The sequence below is a fragment of the Seriola aureovittata genome, chromosome 1 (genome assembly GCF_021018895.1).
Source record: "Seriola aureovittata isolate HTS-2021-v1 ecotype China chromosome 1, ASM2101889v1, whole genome shotgun sequence".
Taxonomy (NCBI): Eukaryota; Metazoa; Chordata; class Actinopteri; order Carangiformes; family Carangidae; genus Seriola; species Seriola aureovittata.
Window position 1 is genome coordinate 14625983 of NC_079364.1, and position 20281 is coordinate 14646263.

The 20281-nt window shown below is 38.9% G+C and overlaps 1 protein-coding gene across 2 annotated transcripts in view; it reads right to left on the reverse strand.

Annotated features, from left to right (window-relative positions):
- pde3b (phosphodiesterase 3B) overlaps positions 1 to 19519 on the reverse strand; it is a 41213-nt gene extending 21694 nt beyond the window's left edge. Inside the window, exon 1 of one of the 2 annotated variants that reach the window (XM_056372508.1) lies at positions 18373 to 19519. In XM_056372508.1, the coding sequence (XP_056228483.1) occupies positions 18373 to 19260 (888 nt within the window). In that variant the 5' untranslated portion in view covers positions 19261 to 19519. The remainder of the gene's footprint in view (positions 1 to 18372) is intronic. The other variant, XM_056372514.1, reaches the window with a different exon arrangement.
- Positions 19520 to 20281: the final 762 nt, after the last annotated feature.

A 20281-nucleotide genomic window follows, 5' to 3' on the forward strand; every position in this document is an offset into this window, starting at 1 on the left:
GTTTTGTTTTCCTTTTCTACCAACTGTATTTCCTCCACTGATATTTACTTATATTTACAAAAGTTTGGTTTCCAATATGCTGGTTAAAGTTAATATTATCAAACACTCAATATATGCCAGGCGATCTCAGTGCAAGACAAGTCTAAGACAAGAATTTTACATCCTCTACACATATAGTTTTTTTGCTTTTCATTAGTCCACACATTATACATACAGTATGTTTGTTTACAATCTTTCTCTACAACCAACCATTCAGCATAGTGGTATGAAACAAACTGTTCCACCGGGGTAGGGCCGCAGAGAAAAGAAATGAACCTGATAGTACTGAGTGAGTTTGAGTACCCGCAGACACATGGGATCATGCCATTGTCTGGTTGCCTGGTTTTTTACTTCCAAAACTCTTGAAACACTATTGTCGATTTTAACCCTGACAACAGCACTGTGCCAAAACCTGCAACCTCCTCATTCATTTCACTGACACAGATCTGGGCTCTGGCACAAAGAAAACACGGGGTAGTCAGTTCAAAACTTTGACACTGGCTCAACTTTTACAACAATGCAATACGACGTCATACAGCAGCATGCTGAACTGGCAAATCAAATAACATGCAAGTGCACATTCCAGGTAGATTATTTTGAAACGTAACAGCATAGTTCTAGTGTGTACGTGACTTTATGTTCCAATCCTTGGAAACCTTTCGTATATTAACAGGTCATGGCAGCTGCAACACGTTTTTGTACTCAACCTTTATTGAAAAAGACAGGTAGGGTCATTTTGGACAAGCTGATAGGCTACATGTGAAGCTGTTAACTTGTGAATGATTCAGTACACAAGTGATTAGTTGATCAACATAAAATTCATGGTAAACTATTTTTAATTGTTTGTTTTAATTGTTTCCCCATTAAGAATAATTAATTTATTAGTTTAGAGTGATTAAGTCACTTATCAAGCAAAAATGCTTCTAAAATGTGAGAATAAGCTATACTTTTTAAAAATATAATTAATAATGATAAAAGACCACATCATGTCACAGAAAAACAGTGCTGTTGTTATATTCTTAATTTTGCATTTTTTATTACAATTCTTTGTAATTTTTCCATAATGTTTTTATTCTGACGGGTAAACTGATATCAAATAGTCTATATCCCCAGCATATTCTAACTAAGACTGTTTCTCTCTATCAAAGTGCAAACATGTGATATATGTCCTTCACAGGCAACCTTTTTTGACCACTGTGGAGCCCAAGAGCAAGCTATAGTTTGGAGGCTGGGAGGCCTGAGTACAACAGGAAGGTTATACCTGATATGGACATGAGAGCTAGATGAGGGAGGCTCAAAGCCTTGTAAGGGAACATCTGGTTTTATCATGGAATCAGTGCAGGCTCCTCTCATAAACACAACCTAACGCCTGAGCCCTGGAACTCTGGCCAATAACAAGCATGTGAACACAAACGCCATCCATCAGAGCCAAGCAAAGGGAGGAGGAGGAGGAGGAGGAGGGGGAGGAGGAGTTCACAGGGAAGTAGAGCGAGTGAGACAGACACAAAGAACAGTGAGAGAAGAGACCATAACAGAAATTGTGTTAAGTAAATCATTTACAAACAAGTGACCAATGCTGCCCGTAGGCAGCTTCTCATTTCTCCTTTACATATGGCATTCACAAAGCTGCCATTAAAGCTGAGGTGACAGGGGTAATTAAATGAAAAAAAAAAAGCTTAAGAAGCAGTTGTACACTTGTCAAGTTAAAGGTCAATACGGAACAGACTACTCTGAAACAGCTCAACATCTGTCGGTGAAGTTGTTGTTAAAGTTATTTGAGAACACACTTAAATAACTTAATGGTTACTGTCTATAAAGTAATTTCACCAAATTCAATACACTCATCTAGGAAAGTTCACAGTGAGAGTCTGTTTGTGTGCTCCATAGCAACAGCATCTGCAGCCCGTCCTTTCCTACTCTCCCGGTCATGGTGTGTGGATCACATAGGTAAAGGTCAGTATCATCCTGGGCTCCTACATGTACTTTTCAAAATGGCTCACAACTACCAGTTCTTTTTTGTATGATATGATTTTGACAAGGTGTGATAACCTGCAGAAACTTTGCTAAGTCAAATAATATCATAAACTGAGTAGCTGTAAATATAAAAAAACTAAAAACATTTGAAGTTTCATTCATCAATACACACATACAAACACCCAGAGAGAACTATTGCTAAACTCTGCAGCTCAATGGAGACTTTCAGCCTCTTTTAGGTCATTTTGGTTTTACAGCTACATATTTAGAGTGTGGTTCAGTCCGTACAGTTCACAGCTCTCAACCCCCGTTTCAAGCAGCAGCAGGAAGCAGCCAACAGCTCTGACTAGAATCACTGTACAATACTTGCCCAACAGTAAGCAGACAAGGTCAAGGTCAAGGTGAAGAAAGTAAAACATGTAGCAACCTAAATATCCAGATATCCTTCTCAGGAGTTGGGGGAGACCAAACTAAGATAAAAGGAAGGTGCACATTGGACTTAAGTTCATCAGACGGCTTGAATGGGATAATAATGCTGTTCTATGTCTGTGGGATGTGTGAGTAAGCAACTGTTTGCTAACTTATCAACTATTACAATCATTAAGGCCATAATACGTCAAAGCTGTGTGTCTATAAGGTTTTAGAAATCTTCTACCTTCTAGTGGCCAGAAATCCAAGAATGCAGCCTTAAGGTGTGCATTTAAAAAAAACATTAGGTCTGACTTTTAGACAAAAGATAAGACTGTACTGCAGTTCCGTCATTTTATTCGGCACAGATGTTTTGGGCAAAACGCCCTTTTTCAGTGTGTGGCAATTACCCACGAGCGTGCAACAATCAACTTCCCATGATAAGGCAAGACGATGGACAACTGAACGCTTTCTACTACACTTTTACAGCAACCCTGCTGATAGTTTGCAGCACTATATTGGGTTGGGAACTAAATCCTACAGCAGGCCTCAATTTTTTTTGTTGTTGCAATGTCCAAGAGCAATAAATTGATGTATCGTGAGAATAATCCACCCTGGCTTGGTACTGGGGTGGGGTGTGTCGGTATTTCACATTGTGGAGTCCCTGGTGTTTAGCGCACACATAATGAAGTAAGACTGTCATTCTGCCATGAGGCCCGTTTGCTCTCAGTGACGAACATGGAGAACCTGCTGTTGGAGCAGACAAAAACAGACAGACGCATATTAATATTTATAGCCACAACCATTGACATCCAGCAGCAAAAATAATAGTGTAAGCTTAAGCAAAAAGTTCACTAATGCTCCACCACAAAGAAACACACTTTCCTTCCTGCCTTTAAAAATGACTGCATCAACAATATTTGAATTTAAATATAACAGATATTTCTGCCATTTAGCACAAAAGCATTTCAGGGGGGCTATATGCGGGTGACCTTCATCACAGGATGCATCAGTCACATGACTCCTATTTCTCCTACTCCTGTAACAACCCAGCACCGGACATCTCATTTATTTGTAGATACTTATCTCCTGCTATTGATGCATTCAACAAATATAAATCTCTGCGCCAGAACCGTCTGTTAAATCAACTGAACACAATGCATCCTAAATGTTAAAACTAATGTAACAAATGAAGTCAGAAAAAATAGAAGATTATGATGATAGTTGAATTTGCAGCTAACAGACAAACATATTTGTTGTTGAGTTTAAGTGACAAATCTACGCTTCCTTACAAATGCATCACGCAGTTTGAAGTTTAAACACAGAGTCACAAGGCAGGAAAGGTGGCTTTCAGAGCGACTGGGGTCTTCAGTTACTTTCCCCTCAATATCCCGTCTTAGGAACAAGCAGACTCAGCAGCCAGTGCTGACAGAGTGTGGGTCACAACATAATGCTGAAACCACCAGAGATCAGCGTTTTACATCTGTAAGTATAAACTCAGAGCTCGGCAAGCTCTGCCTGCATCACCTGAGACAGATGCCACATGGCATAAATACTGGAACACTGGCTGACTGTCAGATGAGTCAGAGTCACACAAACCTGAGGTAGGTTTACTAAACAGAGTTAAGGAGAGCAAAGGTGAGGCCTACATGTACCAAGTTTACCAAGATTTGTGTAGTTGACAATCCTTTTGTTTTTTTTGAAGAACTTTAAGTTTCCAGGTATTAAGATACCGTGGCATCGATGTAAAAGAGCACTATAGTTGTAAATCAGGTAAATAAGGTTGAAAAAACAGAAAGACTTCTAGAGGAAAATATTGATTGCCAAGAGGAAGAATAAAGTAAAGGGAGAAATCATGATCCTCAAGACACATGCGGCATCCATTTGGACACATCACACCATATTCTACATTATTTTTGTCCTGGACAATCTACAAATCCCTTTCTCTCTCACACACACACGCACGCACGCACACACACACACACACACACACACACACACATAAAATATTTCATTGCAGTTGTTCCTTTGAGGTTTGTTTTAGAATAGTAACGTTGCCTGAATGTGACCTTAAGCTTGTTAGTTTCACTGCTCTGTTGTTCAAACAGTTAACTTCAATGCATTATCTGCATGGACTATTAAAGGGATAGTTTGGGTTATTTTGACGTAGGGTTGTGTGAGGTACAATATCGGTTGAAGTGTAGGCTATATTTTGAATATTTTCGGTGCTTTACCCTCCTGTCAAACTGCCTTTTCCTTTGGTACAACAGTTTAAGACCCATTGAACTACAGTATTCCTACGCATAAGCGCACTATCCTGCGCACTATATAACGCTGCAGATCAGCTGTTTGAGCGGTCTGTGGAAGAGACGACAAATAAAAGAAAATAAAAATTTGTGATTATGACAGCGGCGACAAAATGCCATTCAGTGTTGCAAATGGACAATGAACAGGCTGAAACAGAGGGAGGGGAGATTTCTGTAGAAGCTGGAAGTCAAGAAAGAGCCAAAACAACCTGTGGCCTCTATAAGCCCATGCCCACAGACCCAGACGGTGACTGCTGCCGTGAGTGGGACTTGGTTACAACACAACTACTTTCTGAATCAGAGGATGGCACGGCCTCACATACAGTCTGCATGACCAACAATCCGGAGTTCCCTTACTGAATGCTGAATGAATACTGAATACAAACATGCACCATATTTGAAACCTTTACAAAGGTGAAGTAGCAGGGAAAAGCATTTTCACTACAGAGGAAAACTAAAGTAACTACATTTTTCATGTTAGGATAAATTATCTTTTATTTGTTGCAAGCTATTTGATATCATCATTGCGATGGAGTCTGACTTATTCTTTTTTTATAAGCATATTTCAGACAATGTTGCAGTTTTCTGTCAGTTAAAATACAAAGATGGATGAAACATGGTAAATAACCTAAGAATTGAGCATAATGATAATTTCTTTGTGGGAGACTCATTATATGAAAAGAAACAAAGGAAAGGAGATAGAAAATAATCCATTCCTACCCCCAGCTAACTACTGCTGTCTGCCTAATGCCCTGTGTCTATGGTACCATGCCAGGGTGCCTGCTGTTGATATGTGGCATCAAGTCCACTGTTGATCCAGTTGATCCTTTGATAGAGGGTCATGACAGATAAGGACAAAAGGAGGGTCACACAGAAGCAGACAATCCCATGTTTTGCAATATGTATCAATATAAGTGAGATATAACTTTTAAAAGCTTTTATAGTATCTAAATACATTGACATGGTGTCTCTTTATTGAATAAAAAATATTAATCTTTAGCTTGTTTAAGTCTACAGTGTCCCGTCAGGTGTGGCCATGAAGGTGAGAGGGATTCAGTGTCTTGCTAAATGACGCCATCCAACAGTTTCACAAGGGTGAACTGGTCTTCTGCTTGAAGGAAAGCCTCTATGGCCACTAAACCACTGCAGATCAAGCCTTGATCCCTGAATCTCACTCTTCAAAAATTCTTATGAGCACGTCATTTCAAGGCCTTCACAGGGAGCAGTGACAGTTTGGGGCGGGCCACCGCTCAGACTGTATCTGAACAGCACAGTGTGCATTAGCTGCAGAGGGGGTGTGCGATTAAACCCTGTGCTCTCCGCTCACTCACTCTGCCATCAGTGAGCGCCATATGACTGCTGCAAAAACCTATCTCTGCCCATAGACCCTCATTCTCTGCCGGCGCTGGTTTATCTCCAGCAGCAGCCTGTATCAGCCATAATAACTTACATCACAGTCTTCGGAGCACAGATGCAACAGACATGACATGTCTTCTGCTGTATATGAAAAGGTAAATTATTATCATCATTATTAATATTATGTCACAGCTCCCTAACTTTTCTCACATAAAAAAAACACGAGGGTACTTGGTCTTGTGTGTGTCAAGCAAGCACAAACAAATTATGTTGGTTCAGTGTTTTAGCTTTGACGTAGACAAAATAAGTACCACACTGCAACAGAAATGTACTAAATTCTTACAAAATAATAACCAATAACAATTAAACTGCTGAGGAGAGGTGAACAGAAGAAGTCCACTATTATCCTAACCTGAAATGCTGATGAGCTTTTTGTTTGGACCACTTTAACAGGTCAAATTTCGTGTGCGGTCACAAGAGAGAGAAAAGCAAGGGGGTGGGGTGTAGTGGTGGGGAGGGAGAGGATGATTCAGGTCCCCGGGAATTGATTACACTGAACAATGGTGAGCAGATCAAGAGCAACCTTGGCCGGATGGGGGAGATATCACACTGAAGCTCAGAGTCAGAGACCTTCGTCAGACACAAAATCTATCTACAAAATCTCACTTACATTATGTGAGGGGAAGAGTAGGGGGGAGGAGGGAGGGTCTGGCATTTGAGCCTGTGTGTGTGTGTGCATGCGTGCGTGCGTGTGTGTGTGTGTGCTTGCGTGTTGGGGGAGGGGCAGACGGGGGTTAAAGTGAGAAAGAAAGGGAGACAGCAACAGACTAAAGAAAAAGTGAAGAAAAGGGGGTGGGGATTGGCCGGGTGCAGTTTCTTCAAAGAAAATTTTGGTCTAAACCTCATCACTCCACTTTGAAAGATTTACTTTTACAATAAGTCACTCAGAATAAATTGTGCACAGTTTTATGAAATGGCGATCCTGTTGGTTGAAGTTAGGGTTTTCATTGCAGTGACTAATAGTGCTTCACAGTTTTGCCCTTTTCAGTGGGATCTGCCCTCAGCTGCTAAACACACACAAGCCCTCCTCTGTAGCTGCGGCTGACGTCAACCGTCACTTAGCAACAGCCTTTTGGTGTAAAAGCAGCAGTGCTGACACCGTTTTCAAAAGAGGCGCACAGAGAGAGACAGAAAGAAATTCAGAGAAAATGAGAAACAGAGATAGAGAGAACAAAATGAGGGAGAGAAAAGTAGAGGAACAAAGAGAGTTAAATTTTGATGAGATTGCGTTGTAGTGTTTCGATGAGAACGCAATGCAAAAATGATAAATGTAATCATTTTCAGTGCCACAGAAAGCTGAAATCACTCTTGTCTGACCATGCCTTCGGATCACCACGTAAAGCCTTTAGAATATTTAGGGGAAAAAGTGACATTAATAAAGTCATCTGGAGACTATTAACAGTCAGTAAAACCTATGGTATGTACTCATTTAAATAAAACATTTACTACATCCCTCACCTCTGCTTCTCCATTCTGCTCAAATTCCCACAGCAGCAGTTTATCCAAGGGCTACCACCATCTATGTCATAGCGGTCTAATTTAACCATACCACCCCTTGACTGAACCTAACCATGCTCCCTCCCTCTACTCTAACCCTGTCATTGGACTGGACAAACAGTCAACACATGCAAGGTTCAGCAACCTCATCCTGAACTTCAAAGCTAAGACACCTGAAATGTTTGCATTGTCTGGGAACCTCCTTTGAGACGAGCTGTGCAGAGAATCTCCACTGTCTCCTCAAACTAAAAAGCTTGATTGTGTTGAGAACACAGCCAGTGGCTTGAGGAACATTTAGTCATTACTTATCTTATCTAGCCACTTCACATTTGCCAATTTTTCATGTAATGAAAAACAGGCAAAGTACGGGAAGCTGATACAAAAGTTGCATAAAAAAAAAAGGTCTAATTAGCCCAAACTTAGTAGATGGCAGTGGTTCGGCATCCCCCTCTCCAGTCCAACGTTCTGGGCCTCAATAACACACAAACTCAGCCACAAATAAGCTTTGTATAGATAATAATACAAGCAGATAGACGAGGTCAGGACATCACATCAAGGCTCATTAGAGAAAAATAAGAAAGAGAGGACACGCTGCACAGCTCTTCTTAGGCAGTTCAAAACAGCATCAAAAAAAAAACATAATCCTAACTTTGTCCTAAAATAATAGCAATTTATGGACTATTTCATAAACAAAATGTTAAAGGAAGAAGAAAAACAAAACTGTCTATGAATATTTTGTAACTTCTCTTTTGATGGTGACTCTTCAGACACCAGAGTCATTAGGCTAAGCTCTGGTAGACCTATCATGAAAACTAAAGAGCTGCAAGCTAATTGCTGGTGATCATGACGCAAACCGTTTCCAGGGTAACCCGAGTTTTGGAGTACCCGCTCCAGCATTTCCTCATCTGTTTGCACTCACACCAGCAGGCTGACAATGCAGTCGCTGCATCCTGTTTCACTCTGCAGTCAGCCAAACACACAGCACCTCGCTCAACTTAACCCTTTCTACTGGTCCTGCTGCAGCCGCTGAAAAATTAAAAGCAGCTATGCAAACGAGTTTTGACATTAAAGAAAGTGGGATGAGAGTATAATTCACAACAGCTGTCACAGCAGGTCGTCTGGATCCAATAACAACAAGCCAAATTTTATCAATGCAATTTCCCAAAATAATAAAATTATTATGTACATCTCAAGAAAAACACCTGAAAATATCCATTGCACTTATAGGCAAGATTCATAAATGCTGATTCAGCTCTGGATTAGGCAGTCACAAAATGTTTACCTATATTATTAAAGCTACCTGTGGCATCGACAAGTAGTTGCTAAGCAGTGAATTAGAACATCTTGGTCTTGATATTGCAAGTGTTACACAAACACACTGTGGTTAACGTCATTCTCCTTCAGTTAAACAACAGCTCAGCCTAGATTACATTTCATCAAATAGTATTATATCACAATAATCAGCTCAAAGTCACATGGACACCACTTTCACTAAAGATGCCCGTATGTTCATTTTAGTTTAAAATCCAAAAATTAAGTCCAACAAAATTAATATGTGTATTATAAATGACACTGGGGGTGCTACAAGAGACTAAATACTTTTTTTACTTTCACATGGAAATTGTTCCAAACATTAATATCAAGATTAAAGTTTCCTTAAAATAAAACACACACACACACACACACACACACACACACACACACACACACATTACACATTTGTTTTATACACACAACATTAGACATTTAATGGCCCTTTTTTTCAAGGTAGCACAGTCTCTAGAAGCTACAGTCAATTCCAACAAAAGTTCTGTAATATGTATAAAATGAACAAAATAAATTTTACAAATTAGGTAGAGCTCAAAAGGTTCTTAGTTATCTTAGTTCATCTTAATTAATATTTATATTTTTAATAAGCCAAATATTAAAAAATTAAAATTAAAAAAATATGAGCAATATGAGTTACAACGTAAAATTCATTGTGGTGTTCATGACACATCCTGAACATGTAAGAGGCCCAGAGTGGCACAACAAGCCCAATAAGGTTTAATTTAATTACCCTTTAAACATTTCATTGTTTAAAGCAGGATGGACTTACTTCTATTTTTATATAATTTTATTATCATTATAACACATATATCATATTGAAAAAGGTGCAAGACATAAATGGCATATGGGGGATTTAGTGTACTGGAAAATAAAACAAAATCAACATACACTGCGCAAACGCGCGCGCGCACACACGCGCGCGCACACACACACACACACACACACACACACACACACACACACACACACACACACACACACACACACACACACACACACCTCCTCGCCTTGAACAGAACACACCTTGTTCAGACAGTGGTTTAGTTTTGATAATAGTGAACCAGAGGCAAAAGAGCAACCAGACGGTTCCACTAAATGCACAGAGGCTTTCATCCCCACAGACAAATCAGATAAAGAGGCTGAAGGTGCAAACAGTATAAACAGCACATAAGGTACGATTTAATTTGGTCATGACTTTATGTCATTACACCACTGACAAAAAAGCAACCGCATTATGATAATACACATCTCTACATTTAGGATGAAACTAATTATAATATTATTTTCTAAATCACAAATCTACTATTAGATTTTACACTAATTACTTTCTCTCTGTTCTACTATAATACTGATGAGGGAGCATTTGTTCAATCAAAGTAAACATTACGTAACTAGTTCAATACACTTTCACCACTGTGCTGATGTCAGCCTTACATTGATGTATACCTTCAGAAAAAAATATCAAAATATAAAATATATTATCTTGTAATACAAAATAATACAAAATTATAAAGCCTACAGCTTTGTCTGATATTTTGGATGAATAAGCTAAGTGGTCTGAAGTACAATTCTCCATGGCACCTTTTTTAACCTAAACACTTTCTATTGCACACCGTCTGAAGACGGACAATTTCTCCCTTTCTCATCACTGCTAGAGGCTAGAGGCTATATTCTACAGGGCGATTAATAAGACTTGGCATTTTTTTTCCTTCTTTGCAATCACCCTGTGGTACGTCACTGGGTTGTGACGTCAATGTTATATCATTCCACATGGCTTTACAGCAAGCGAACGTGACAGCTGAGAGCTGCTCTGCGTTTTCACTGCTCTCCCTTCCAACCTTTCTCTCTGCAGCCTACTTCTCTGTTCTTGTCTGGATGGGGGGTTACTTAAGTGTATTATTTACCCCTGCCTGCCCCCATGGAGTGGTAACCACACAAAAAGAGGGCCTTTTCCCTGAATTCACTGCCAGCACTGCCTCTTAGGTCTTACACATGAAGTAAAGCTTTTAGATTTCTGACATGAAAGCCCAAATACAATAATCCTACTTTAAAAATATTATCTCCACTTTATTCTCTATATCTCAAAAAACTAACTGGGTCTCAGAGACACATGTTGACATAATTCTGGGTAAGAACCGGTTGCCATTCAGGTTAAACAATAAAATCATTGTTTTCAAAAACAGTCATTTGAATTAAATGATTCTAAGAATCCACAACCAAAACATGCAGCAGAAAATTTGCAAAACATATTTCTCACTTGCAAATAGATTTAACCAAATTCTAGGTCTCAGTTTGTGACCCTTGTGATACTGTGTACTGGACAGTCTCAAAGTGCAAGAGTAATCTCGCAATAAAAGTAGGGAATACAAAGTTTTACAGGGCACCTTTGCCATGTCACAGCTCCACGCTTCACTGACTTCTTTAGGTATTCTACTGAAGAAGAATTCAACTCAACAGAGTGACACAGTTACTGCAATAAATCTAGGATTCAGTGAGCCTGACCCCTGGCACTTACAGTCAATCCATAAAGCTTTGGTTGTGCAAGAGGTTTTGAGTTACTGTGGCAAAAAAACACAAAACTGAGACTGGAAATGATCAGAGCAAAAATTCACATTAACTGAAACAGCAATTCGCTAAATGAGAAAATCCCATTTCCAACACTACATCAAAGGTTTTGTTTATAGGTTTGTACTGGATTTTTTTTAAATGTGTAGGTTTGGCCATGTTTTCACTTTGACAGTGACAGGAACCTTTGTCCCATTTCATGATTTCTAAACGAGCAGTTTCAACACTGTTTCAATACATTGAGCCTCACAAAAGAACCAGTCGTATGAACATATTCACACATATTCAAATTCAGTGACACATACCAACAGTTTAATAGAATTTGTGGCATTCATCACTTTTCTGGTACTTACATTTTGTTCATAGCTAAGAATGAGACCTGTGGTACGACCCATGACCGCCTCCCTTCACAGGAAGAAAACATACTCCTTTGACTTTACAATTATGGCGGCTTAACCTGAATGAATTTTGACTTCAGTGATACTGAAATGCATGTACTTTAAAAAAAATCCACAGTATAACAAAATTTATATGCTGACCGCAATATCATTATCATTATGGCTTGCCAATGCATTGAGAGGTTTTTTAGATTTTACTATTTTTAAGCAGCTTATACATTTCAGTAAGAAGAAAAGTCAGAAAGACAGCACTAAGACAGCTGCCTCGGGGTCTTTATTGCAGGTCTCTGTCCAGTATCATCCTCTGTGGCACCCGACAGTGTAACATCACCTACTGTAGGCTGTAATATTCTCTAGTCTAATATTTCAGTAATTGTCGTCACTTCGACCGCCTCACATTTTAGTCATGGACTTAGCGTCTAACTTCATGTAGGCTAAACCATTCCCTCTTTATTTCTGTCACAGCACAGCACTGCTCTGATGATACATCAATGACAGATGTACTGTTAACATTTTCTAGCTGTTTTGCGTCCTCTAATAGGACATAGGAGGATATGTTACATTTTTGTTTCCTGGTTTCTGACAGCAGGACTTGAAACTCAAATTTTTGTGAATGAAACTTTCCCACAGATGAAGTTGAAAAGGCAGCCTTATATGGCGACTTAAAGGTGTTGATTATAATGATAAAATCTTACGAACGTGCACCTGCTCATGAGCATCATGGTATTCATGAGTCTGAAAGGTGCAATTTGCGACAAATTTGTACAGTGAAGCGAGTTTGGTGAATCTGACTCGGATCACTTGTACAAACAGAAAAATATAAACGAATGTTCTTGCACAAAGACGTGCTCAGCTATAGACTGTCACTGTACACTACCACAACACTGCGCACAGGCAAAGAAAACAGAGAAATTGACCTTTAAAGCAATCTTTGGACTCACGGCGGGACCATATCAACACATGAAAATGAATTAGTCTGTAAATCTCAAGCACTAATTCCCATTGTTTGTTTGGTCTTTGCTTTAAGATCATAAACAGATAATAATTGAATGGTTTATTCACATGGCATGGTACAGTTAATCAGAGTTGAGGTTGACTACAGATGCTTTAAAGCAGTGTCAAAGCAAATATTATTTCATGGCCCACTATTTAGTTTAGTTTCTCCTTTTGAAAAAAACTATATTTAAAAAATAACAACTAAATCTTAAAGAGTAGCAAGCAACATTTGCTGTTTTTGGTAGGCCATACTTCCAGCATCTCAGTGTTAAAAACTAGTCAGAATAACTGACAATGCGTTGAAACTGTATACAGACAGAGATTTGTGCCATCAGTCAGCTGAATTTGAGTGACGTGATCTAAATCTGTCTGTGATCTATGGAGCTGTACAGTGTGTTGGTATTTGTTGTAACATGTAGCGAGCATTTGAAAGCTCAGCCTTTTCAAATTAAACTCTTGAAAAGCTTGTGATCTGTGGCACTATACAGGTTCGTAAAAACAGCAGTAGTTTGCTGAAATAAACAGGCTACGGAGGCTTTGATGAGCTGAAGAAAAAATGTGATTCTTTTGGTAGATCCAAATTTGTGCTTGTCAGTACCAGTGCATGCCCGCTCCCTGTTAAGCTCTGTATGGTCATTTCGTTTTAGAAAGAACTGTCACACTTAGCTTTTGAATTCGACGCCTTCCACTCATTTATTAGCTTTCGCATATGTCTAACATGATTATAAAATGGACATTGCAGGTGTTCTCTTCAAAACGTTCAAAAAGTTTGGTTGTGTTTGCATTCAGTGTTTGTCACCAAACTCTACTGTATTATTAAAGTCTCAACAAATATTTGGATGCACTTCCTACCTTACAAAATACCAGTAAAAACAATTTTTGGAGTGCTCTGAGATTTCCACGTCTCCGTCTCCTAATTTATTGGCACATAGCTGCCTTTAGGACACATTACCACCTCCAACTGTTAACATGTAGAATTGTGTTAATCCAGAGGATGCCTTTAATCACCTCTTTTTCACTTTCATGGCCAGAAAAGTCTGCAGGTAAACATCGTTTTTATGGCAGTTTCACATGCAGGCCGAGCTACAGACCAGCATGTCCTAAAAACTAAATTTGCCTCATTAGCCTAACAGATCAATATTTTTGGCATGGGTGGCCAGCCTTGTGTATATGCTGTTAGCATCCACGAGTCAAACAATATGACCAGCTGCTCATCAAAGCATTTCCCTACAGCACCACTAGTAGCTAAAAACTCCTAAGTGTAGTTTCACAACAGCAAAAGTAATAGCCTCTGTCTAAGAGATGCTAATCCACGGGCTATGTTTTAGTTTATTGCATTATCTATCTATCTGGGTGCAATGTGCACCCAATAATAATACACAATTAGTCTGGTGTTGTAATATCAAATAATACCTTTAGCAGTTACTTCTGATGGGTGAAAAAATGGTTGTGACAAAACATCTTAAACCTTGAATATCAAAAAAAAAATCTTTATACTTGTGTCCTCAATTTGAACTCAAATTAGAAAAAACTGGGACAGAGGCTACAAACCACTTTCTGATATTTTTGTATTTTTAGGTGCAACTAACACTAAGGTTTTATAGCATCCTACATGTTCTGTTGCAGCTCTTTAATTCCTTCATGACAATTGACAAGCCTAACAAACAAAAACAAGCCAAATGTTTTTTAAATATCAAAATTCTTCATAATACAGGCACTGGACATGCAAAACCTCAGGTGTCTGGTGGGACAACTCTTACCCTGGTGTCTTTCAGGCCATGAAGTACGTCCGTCTGAAGTAGCACTTATAGCTTTAATATTCATGATGGTGTCAACTTACAATAAGTCTGCATCTACATTTACGGAGTGGCAATGAAGAACACATCGGTTCAAACATGAATGTCAAACTGATTTCAGGTGCATTATAGAAAATTTAATGTGTCTTCTTCATTGCTCTAAAGCACCTGACAGAGCCCACAAACTCAACACAGTACGTAGTCGAGTCTCAACTTTTCTTATTTCTAATAAAAAATAGCCATGGAAAGGTATGATATAGTCATTATTGCAAATGTCTTTAAATTTATATAATCGGTAATACACAAATAATATATAAGTGAATAGATGGGACGGATTTTCTGTGTAACGACACCTCAGAGTGTTTTGCTGTGGTTATACCATGATCATTTACCACAGATAAAAAGGATAGCTGTGTTTACATCATTATCTATTTTTAAAGTTTGTTGGTCGTGAGTGTCACTCTTGTTTAGGTCCTTTTCAGCAGTCAGAGTTATGTGTTATAGTTATATAGTGACGCAGTACTGTCTCTGTAGTTACTTTACTAAAACATAAGCCACACAAATTAAGAACATAGGTAAAACTGTTAACAGTATGTTTTTTTGCCCCGTTATCTGATTTTAACAAGCACATGACACTTAATTATAGAAAAGGCATGAGTATGATTTCTTGTTTAAATTGTTTTGAAAGCGGCATTTTCTTTTAGTTTACTTCATTTTAAGACTTCACATTTATCTGTTAACCTGACAAAAACAGCTCGTCTGTTGACATAATGCCATAAAACTATACAGCCATTTCTCCGAGGCGATGATGATCTTGCTGTATATGAAACCACGTGGTGCTGCGAACAAAATATCCCCCCCCCCTTTGCAGCCGCAAGACAGAAAACCTGTGACCCTCTCAGACAACAGAAAGAGGGGGTTGACTTATGTGTACGAAATATGTGTGAAGATGAAGAACATGTGTGACATCACCAGTGAACCCTGAGTGACTCCTTTCAGAGTCTTCCTTTGTGTCTCTTTGTGCCTGCCTCTGACGCAGAAACTGACGGTTTTTATACAAAAATAATCATTAATATGTAGAGAAGTTATATCACAAAAAATGATTTCTTATGCTCAGTTACGGTTCTTCATCGACTACATTTCCTGATTATCAAACCCAGGGAATGAAAAGCTGGGTGCTGTTAGCAGCTAAAATTTAAAACATTTCCAAAATCTTGAGGGAAAAGGAGAAAACTACTTTTTTTTTAAGATACAAGACCATGAACATTGTTTCCCTACATTATGGGCTGCATTGTTAATTATGTAGAATATCATACTATCCAAATGAAGATCTATCCCAGAATGCAGTGGACACTATATGCCAAACAGGTTGCCAGTAAGCTGCATCATAGAGCTGACACCTACAGACACACTCACCCCAAAATTCACAACTAACAGGCAATTCAGATATGAATGCACCAAACTGACATTTCTCAGAAGAAATACACACCAGCTGGAATATTATGGAGTGTGTTTATGTTGTTTGTCCCTTTTACTCACCAAGGAAAACTTAACTTTGACATAAATGTTCACTGAGAGGGTGACATTTATGTTGTTAAGGACAGCGTTATGATGACGTGGGCACTAACAATGGCCCGCAATTTTGGTTATCTTTTTACTCAGTATGTATTTGGATGCATGTCAGATATTTAGTTGATAAGATGGCATGACTACACACAATTAACAGCATCTTATCCACAACTTTTGCACAAGTTTTCATTGTTCTTTTAATGCGTTTGCCACATTGCTGTCTAAAATTTGCATTTATGCATTTTACACGGTATAAAGGAGGTTTCATCTTTTTGAGGATGTGGGACAGTGTGTTGTATCTGCTGTATACCTACCTACAAAGAAAAATTCTGTTTTACTCAAGACATTAGTGAGATTCAAGTCTTTAAGCACCAGTCCTTGAAAATGTCAACACTGACAAATGTTTTACATTGTAAGTCAAGTAACTAACACGGATGCAAGATGAGCCAACTATAAATGTGTAAAGGGAATACTCTTATCAGATGTTGTCCTCTTATACAATGTTTCTTTAGATATTTATATAAATATATATAAACCACACATTTTTTGCAAATAATGTTGAAGCAAAAACACTTCATCTTAGGCTCTATTCATCATCTTTCTTTTCCAAATGAAAATGTTGGAACTGAGGCCTCCATCACAAAACTTAAAAAAAGATATTACAGGTTCCATATATCGTTGTTTACTTCTCGGTAATGGTCAATAACACATAAAAGGCATTCTGGGATCTAATGTTCCTGTATCTTATCAGATGAAGCAAAAGGTGAAATGGCGTAGTAGTCAAATAAAGGTCTGTATGTCTGTGGTCATATTCTTAAATTCTTAAATGATCCAAAATGTTTTTCTGTTTTAGTTTTCATCCAACATTTAAGGCCTAACTCAATGTGACTGTTAATCTGCTAACAGCTTAAAACACAATGAAGTGGAAAAACAACTGCTGGAAATAGGACAACTTTGACAAACTGGATATACGTTTTTAGTTCTCTTATCATTTCTAACGAAGCTTGAAGGACACGAAAACAATGTGTGTGAGCTGATGGCTTGGCATCCACTGAAGAACTGCATATTTTGTGGTTAAATATATTGCTTAAAATGATAGCAACAACAATAATGTTGTCTTTTGTCTATAATGTCTACACACGGATAAAGGTAGCAGCTTGCATCAGCTTTTTTGTCTGCAATATACTGTATGCAACATGATAGTCTTCACCAGGTATGGATATCACTCGATATAGGTGTATTGGTTTACGAAACTCATGCAAAGTAGGAAGGAGCATCACTTTGTGGTGGACCTGTTAGCTACTGCCTGTAAACTGACAAACAGAAACAAAAAGAAAAAGAAACAGACACTGAATGTGAACACTAGATAATCCCTGCCTGTGCTCAACATATAGGACTGTAGGCCACATCACTTGGTTTGCTGCTGGTTTTGTTGTTATTCTGAGGTATGATGATGTATGGCGATAGACACTCACATCTTATTGATTATCTGGTATATAAAGTTTGAAATTTTAAATATATTTCCAACAAAAGGTAGATAAACATTACTGATTGCATGACTGCAAGTGTTGTAGGAAAATAGATTACATACCATAGCATATTGAGTGTTGATATTTAATTATTAAGTATTTATAGCCAATATAAACACATTATTTTAAACAATTATCATTAATGCTGAAAAAAAAAGTAAACTAAATTTGGACAGAGCCCTCTCTTGATATTTATAAACACACATGTAGGCCTGTATAATAGCACTGCAAAAAAAATAATGTTCGACTGCCTGCCACCTGGAATAGTCCACAATAACCAAGTTAAGCCATTCACAATACAATGTTTTCCTTAACTGCAAGTCATTTACTTTTTGCATATCTAACGTATGGCTCATAATTTGATGAAACAGCTTGTTCTGTGAGTGAATGTTTTTTTTTTCTGCGAGTCAGTAGTTTGTATGGGATTTTTCCTGACATAAGACTGGGTGTTTTCTTCCTCTGATGCACATGTGTACTCGGGGTAGCCTAGATCAGTGGGCCTACTTTTACAACTACAACAACAGACGTGGTCCTGCAGGGGAAGACCTACCTGTTCTCTGGATATACAGGGCAACGAGGGTCTGCGAGGCATTTTACAACTGCCATAATAGCTGGTCGACGTTTCCCCCAGTGAAACACAGCTGGACCTTCTCCTAGGTCTGATCACAGGGACCTTTTCCTCGGCGCTGGAAATCCCACTCGGTGCTTCTTTCGACGGGTAGTAACGGTCAAAACAGAGCCCCAACAGGCAGCCAGAAACCCCCGCAAAGCAGGCGAAGAGCGGTCTGAGCAGCGCGGGGAGACCACTCAAACTTGTGAAAGAAACAAGCCACACAACGCTGGCAAAAACCAGTATAAGAACACTGTGTTTGAGTTTGAGAGTGGGGATCAGTGTGAGCAGACCCACACATCCCAACACGAATAACAACCTGCCCACCATTTGCATCTGGTGTTGGTCCTCTCCCCATTGCAAAAACCGCAAAACCAGAAAATCCCCGAGGTAACACGACGCTGGCAGTGACACGAGCCAACATTTGCTGCTCTCCTTCTTTTTCCTCCTCAGGTAAAACGTCAAAAAGAAGAAAGCACATCCTATGCTGAATAAAGGACTGATGGACTGGGAGAAGCCCCACAAAAAAGTCCGCAAATCCCAAAGCGAGTCACTTTGCAAGCTCCTAGAAATGAGAAAAGAAACCGCGAAAATTACAAACGCGCCGACGTAGAGGGCAGAGACCTTTAGCAATTTGGAATTGAGAATGTCTTCGTTGCAAAACCTGCACAAGTTAAACAAAAAACCCCTCTGATGGTCCTGTTTAAGGGGGGTGACGCAGCTCTTCACATAGCCGTTCCTGAAGCCCTCTGAGCTGTTTACACTTCCAGCTCCGTCGTGGTGCCTTATTTTACTGTGCAAAACCTCTCCTTCCTCCCGTGCAGCCATGGCTCGACTGTGGCTCCTCGTATCCACACGAAAGTCCCTCTCCTCTACTATTCACGCCGTATTAACGCTGAACTACATGACAGCAAACGCACTCCATGGTCACTCAAACGTGCTCCAGCACTTGGACTAAAGAAAGAAGGTGAGATGTTGTTTTTACAGAAATGGGACTCCGTGTCGCCGCCTACAGGCCACAACTCAGACCTCAGGGCTTTGTAATGTGGAGCGCCGGACCAATCTTGAGCTGCATCATAAATATAACATAATAAACATTTTCTGTGGCTGCAACATTTGAGGTAACTTTTTTTTTTTTTTAAGTTTTCGTTTAATATAGAATAAAACAAAAGTTCCCATAAGAGTTTTACCCTCAAATCCTGTAGGCTTTCTTGTTTCACGTTCATTCCTTAGTCCTATATGTAGGGCAATCTTTGTTGTTATCAATTAAGACTTGATTTCATGTGTACACAATTAAAAATCACTTGTAAAATGTAAATGTGTAAAAGGGAGGTAAATTAAGTTAATTCAGCTAACCCAGTTCCAGAGTTTGTTACAATTTTGAATGCTTCTCATGACTCAATTTCACACCTACGCATATACTGTAAATTAGCTTGGCCATAGTCTAATCAACTGTATAATTGAAGTTATATTTTACCATCTTAAAATGAATTGGTCTTTTGTGTCACCACCCTGTGTGGCTGCCTGCATCACGTTGCTCTGAGATCGTTTGGTTCTCCCTGCCTTGGGTCGATTGTCGAGTAAACTGATCAAACTAACCGGCTTTTACCACACGCTGAGATACTTTTAAAATATATATATACACCATGTAACATCTTTGGCGAGATAATTAATGCATAGTCAAAGCCATTGTTCATGCCTGACAAAAAAAAACTGCACTGGATGTTCTTGCTGAATGAATACATAGATGACAAGATGGCTCGTTGACATCGTAACGTTATGTTAATCATGAGAGACAAACAAGACTTTAAACTCCTTGAACTGAAGATAAGTGCTGATACGTGTTCAG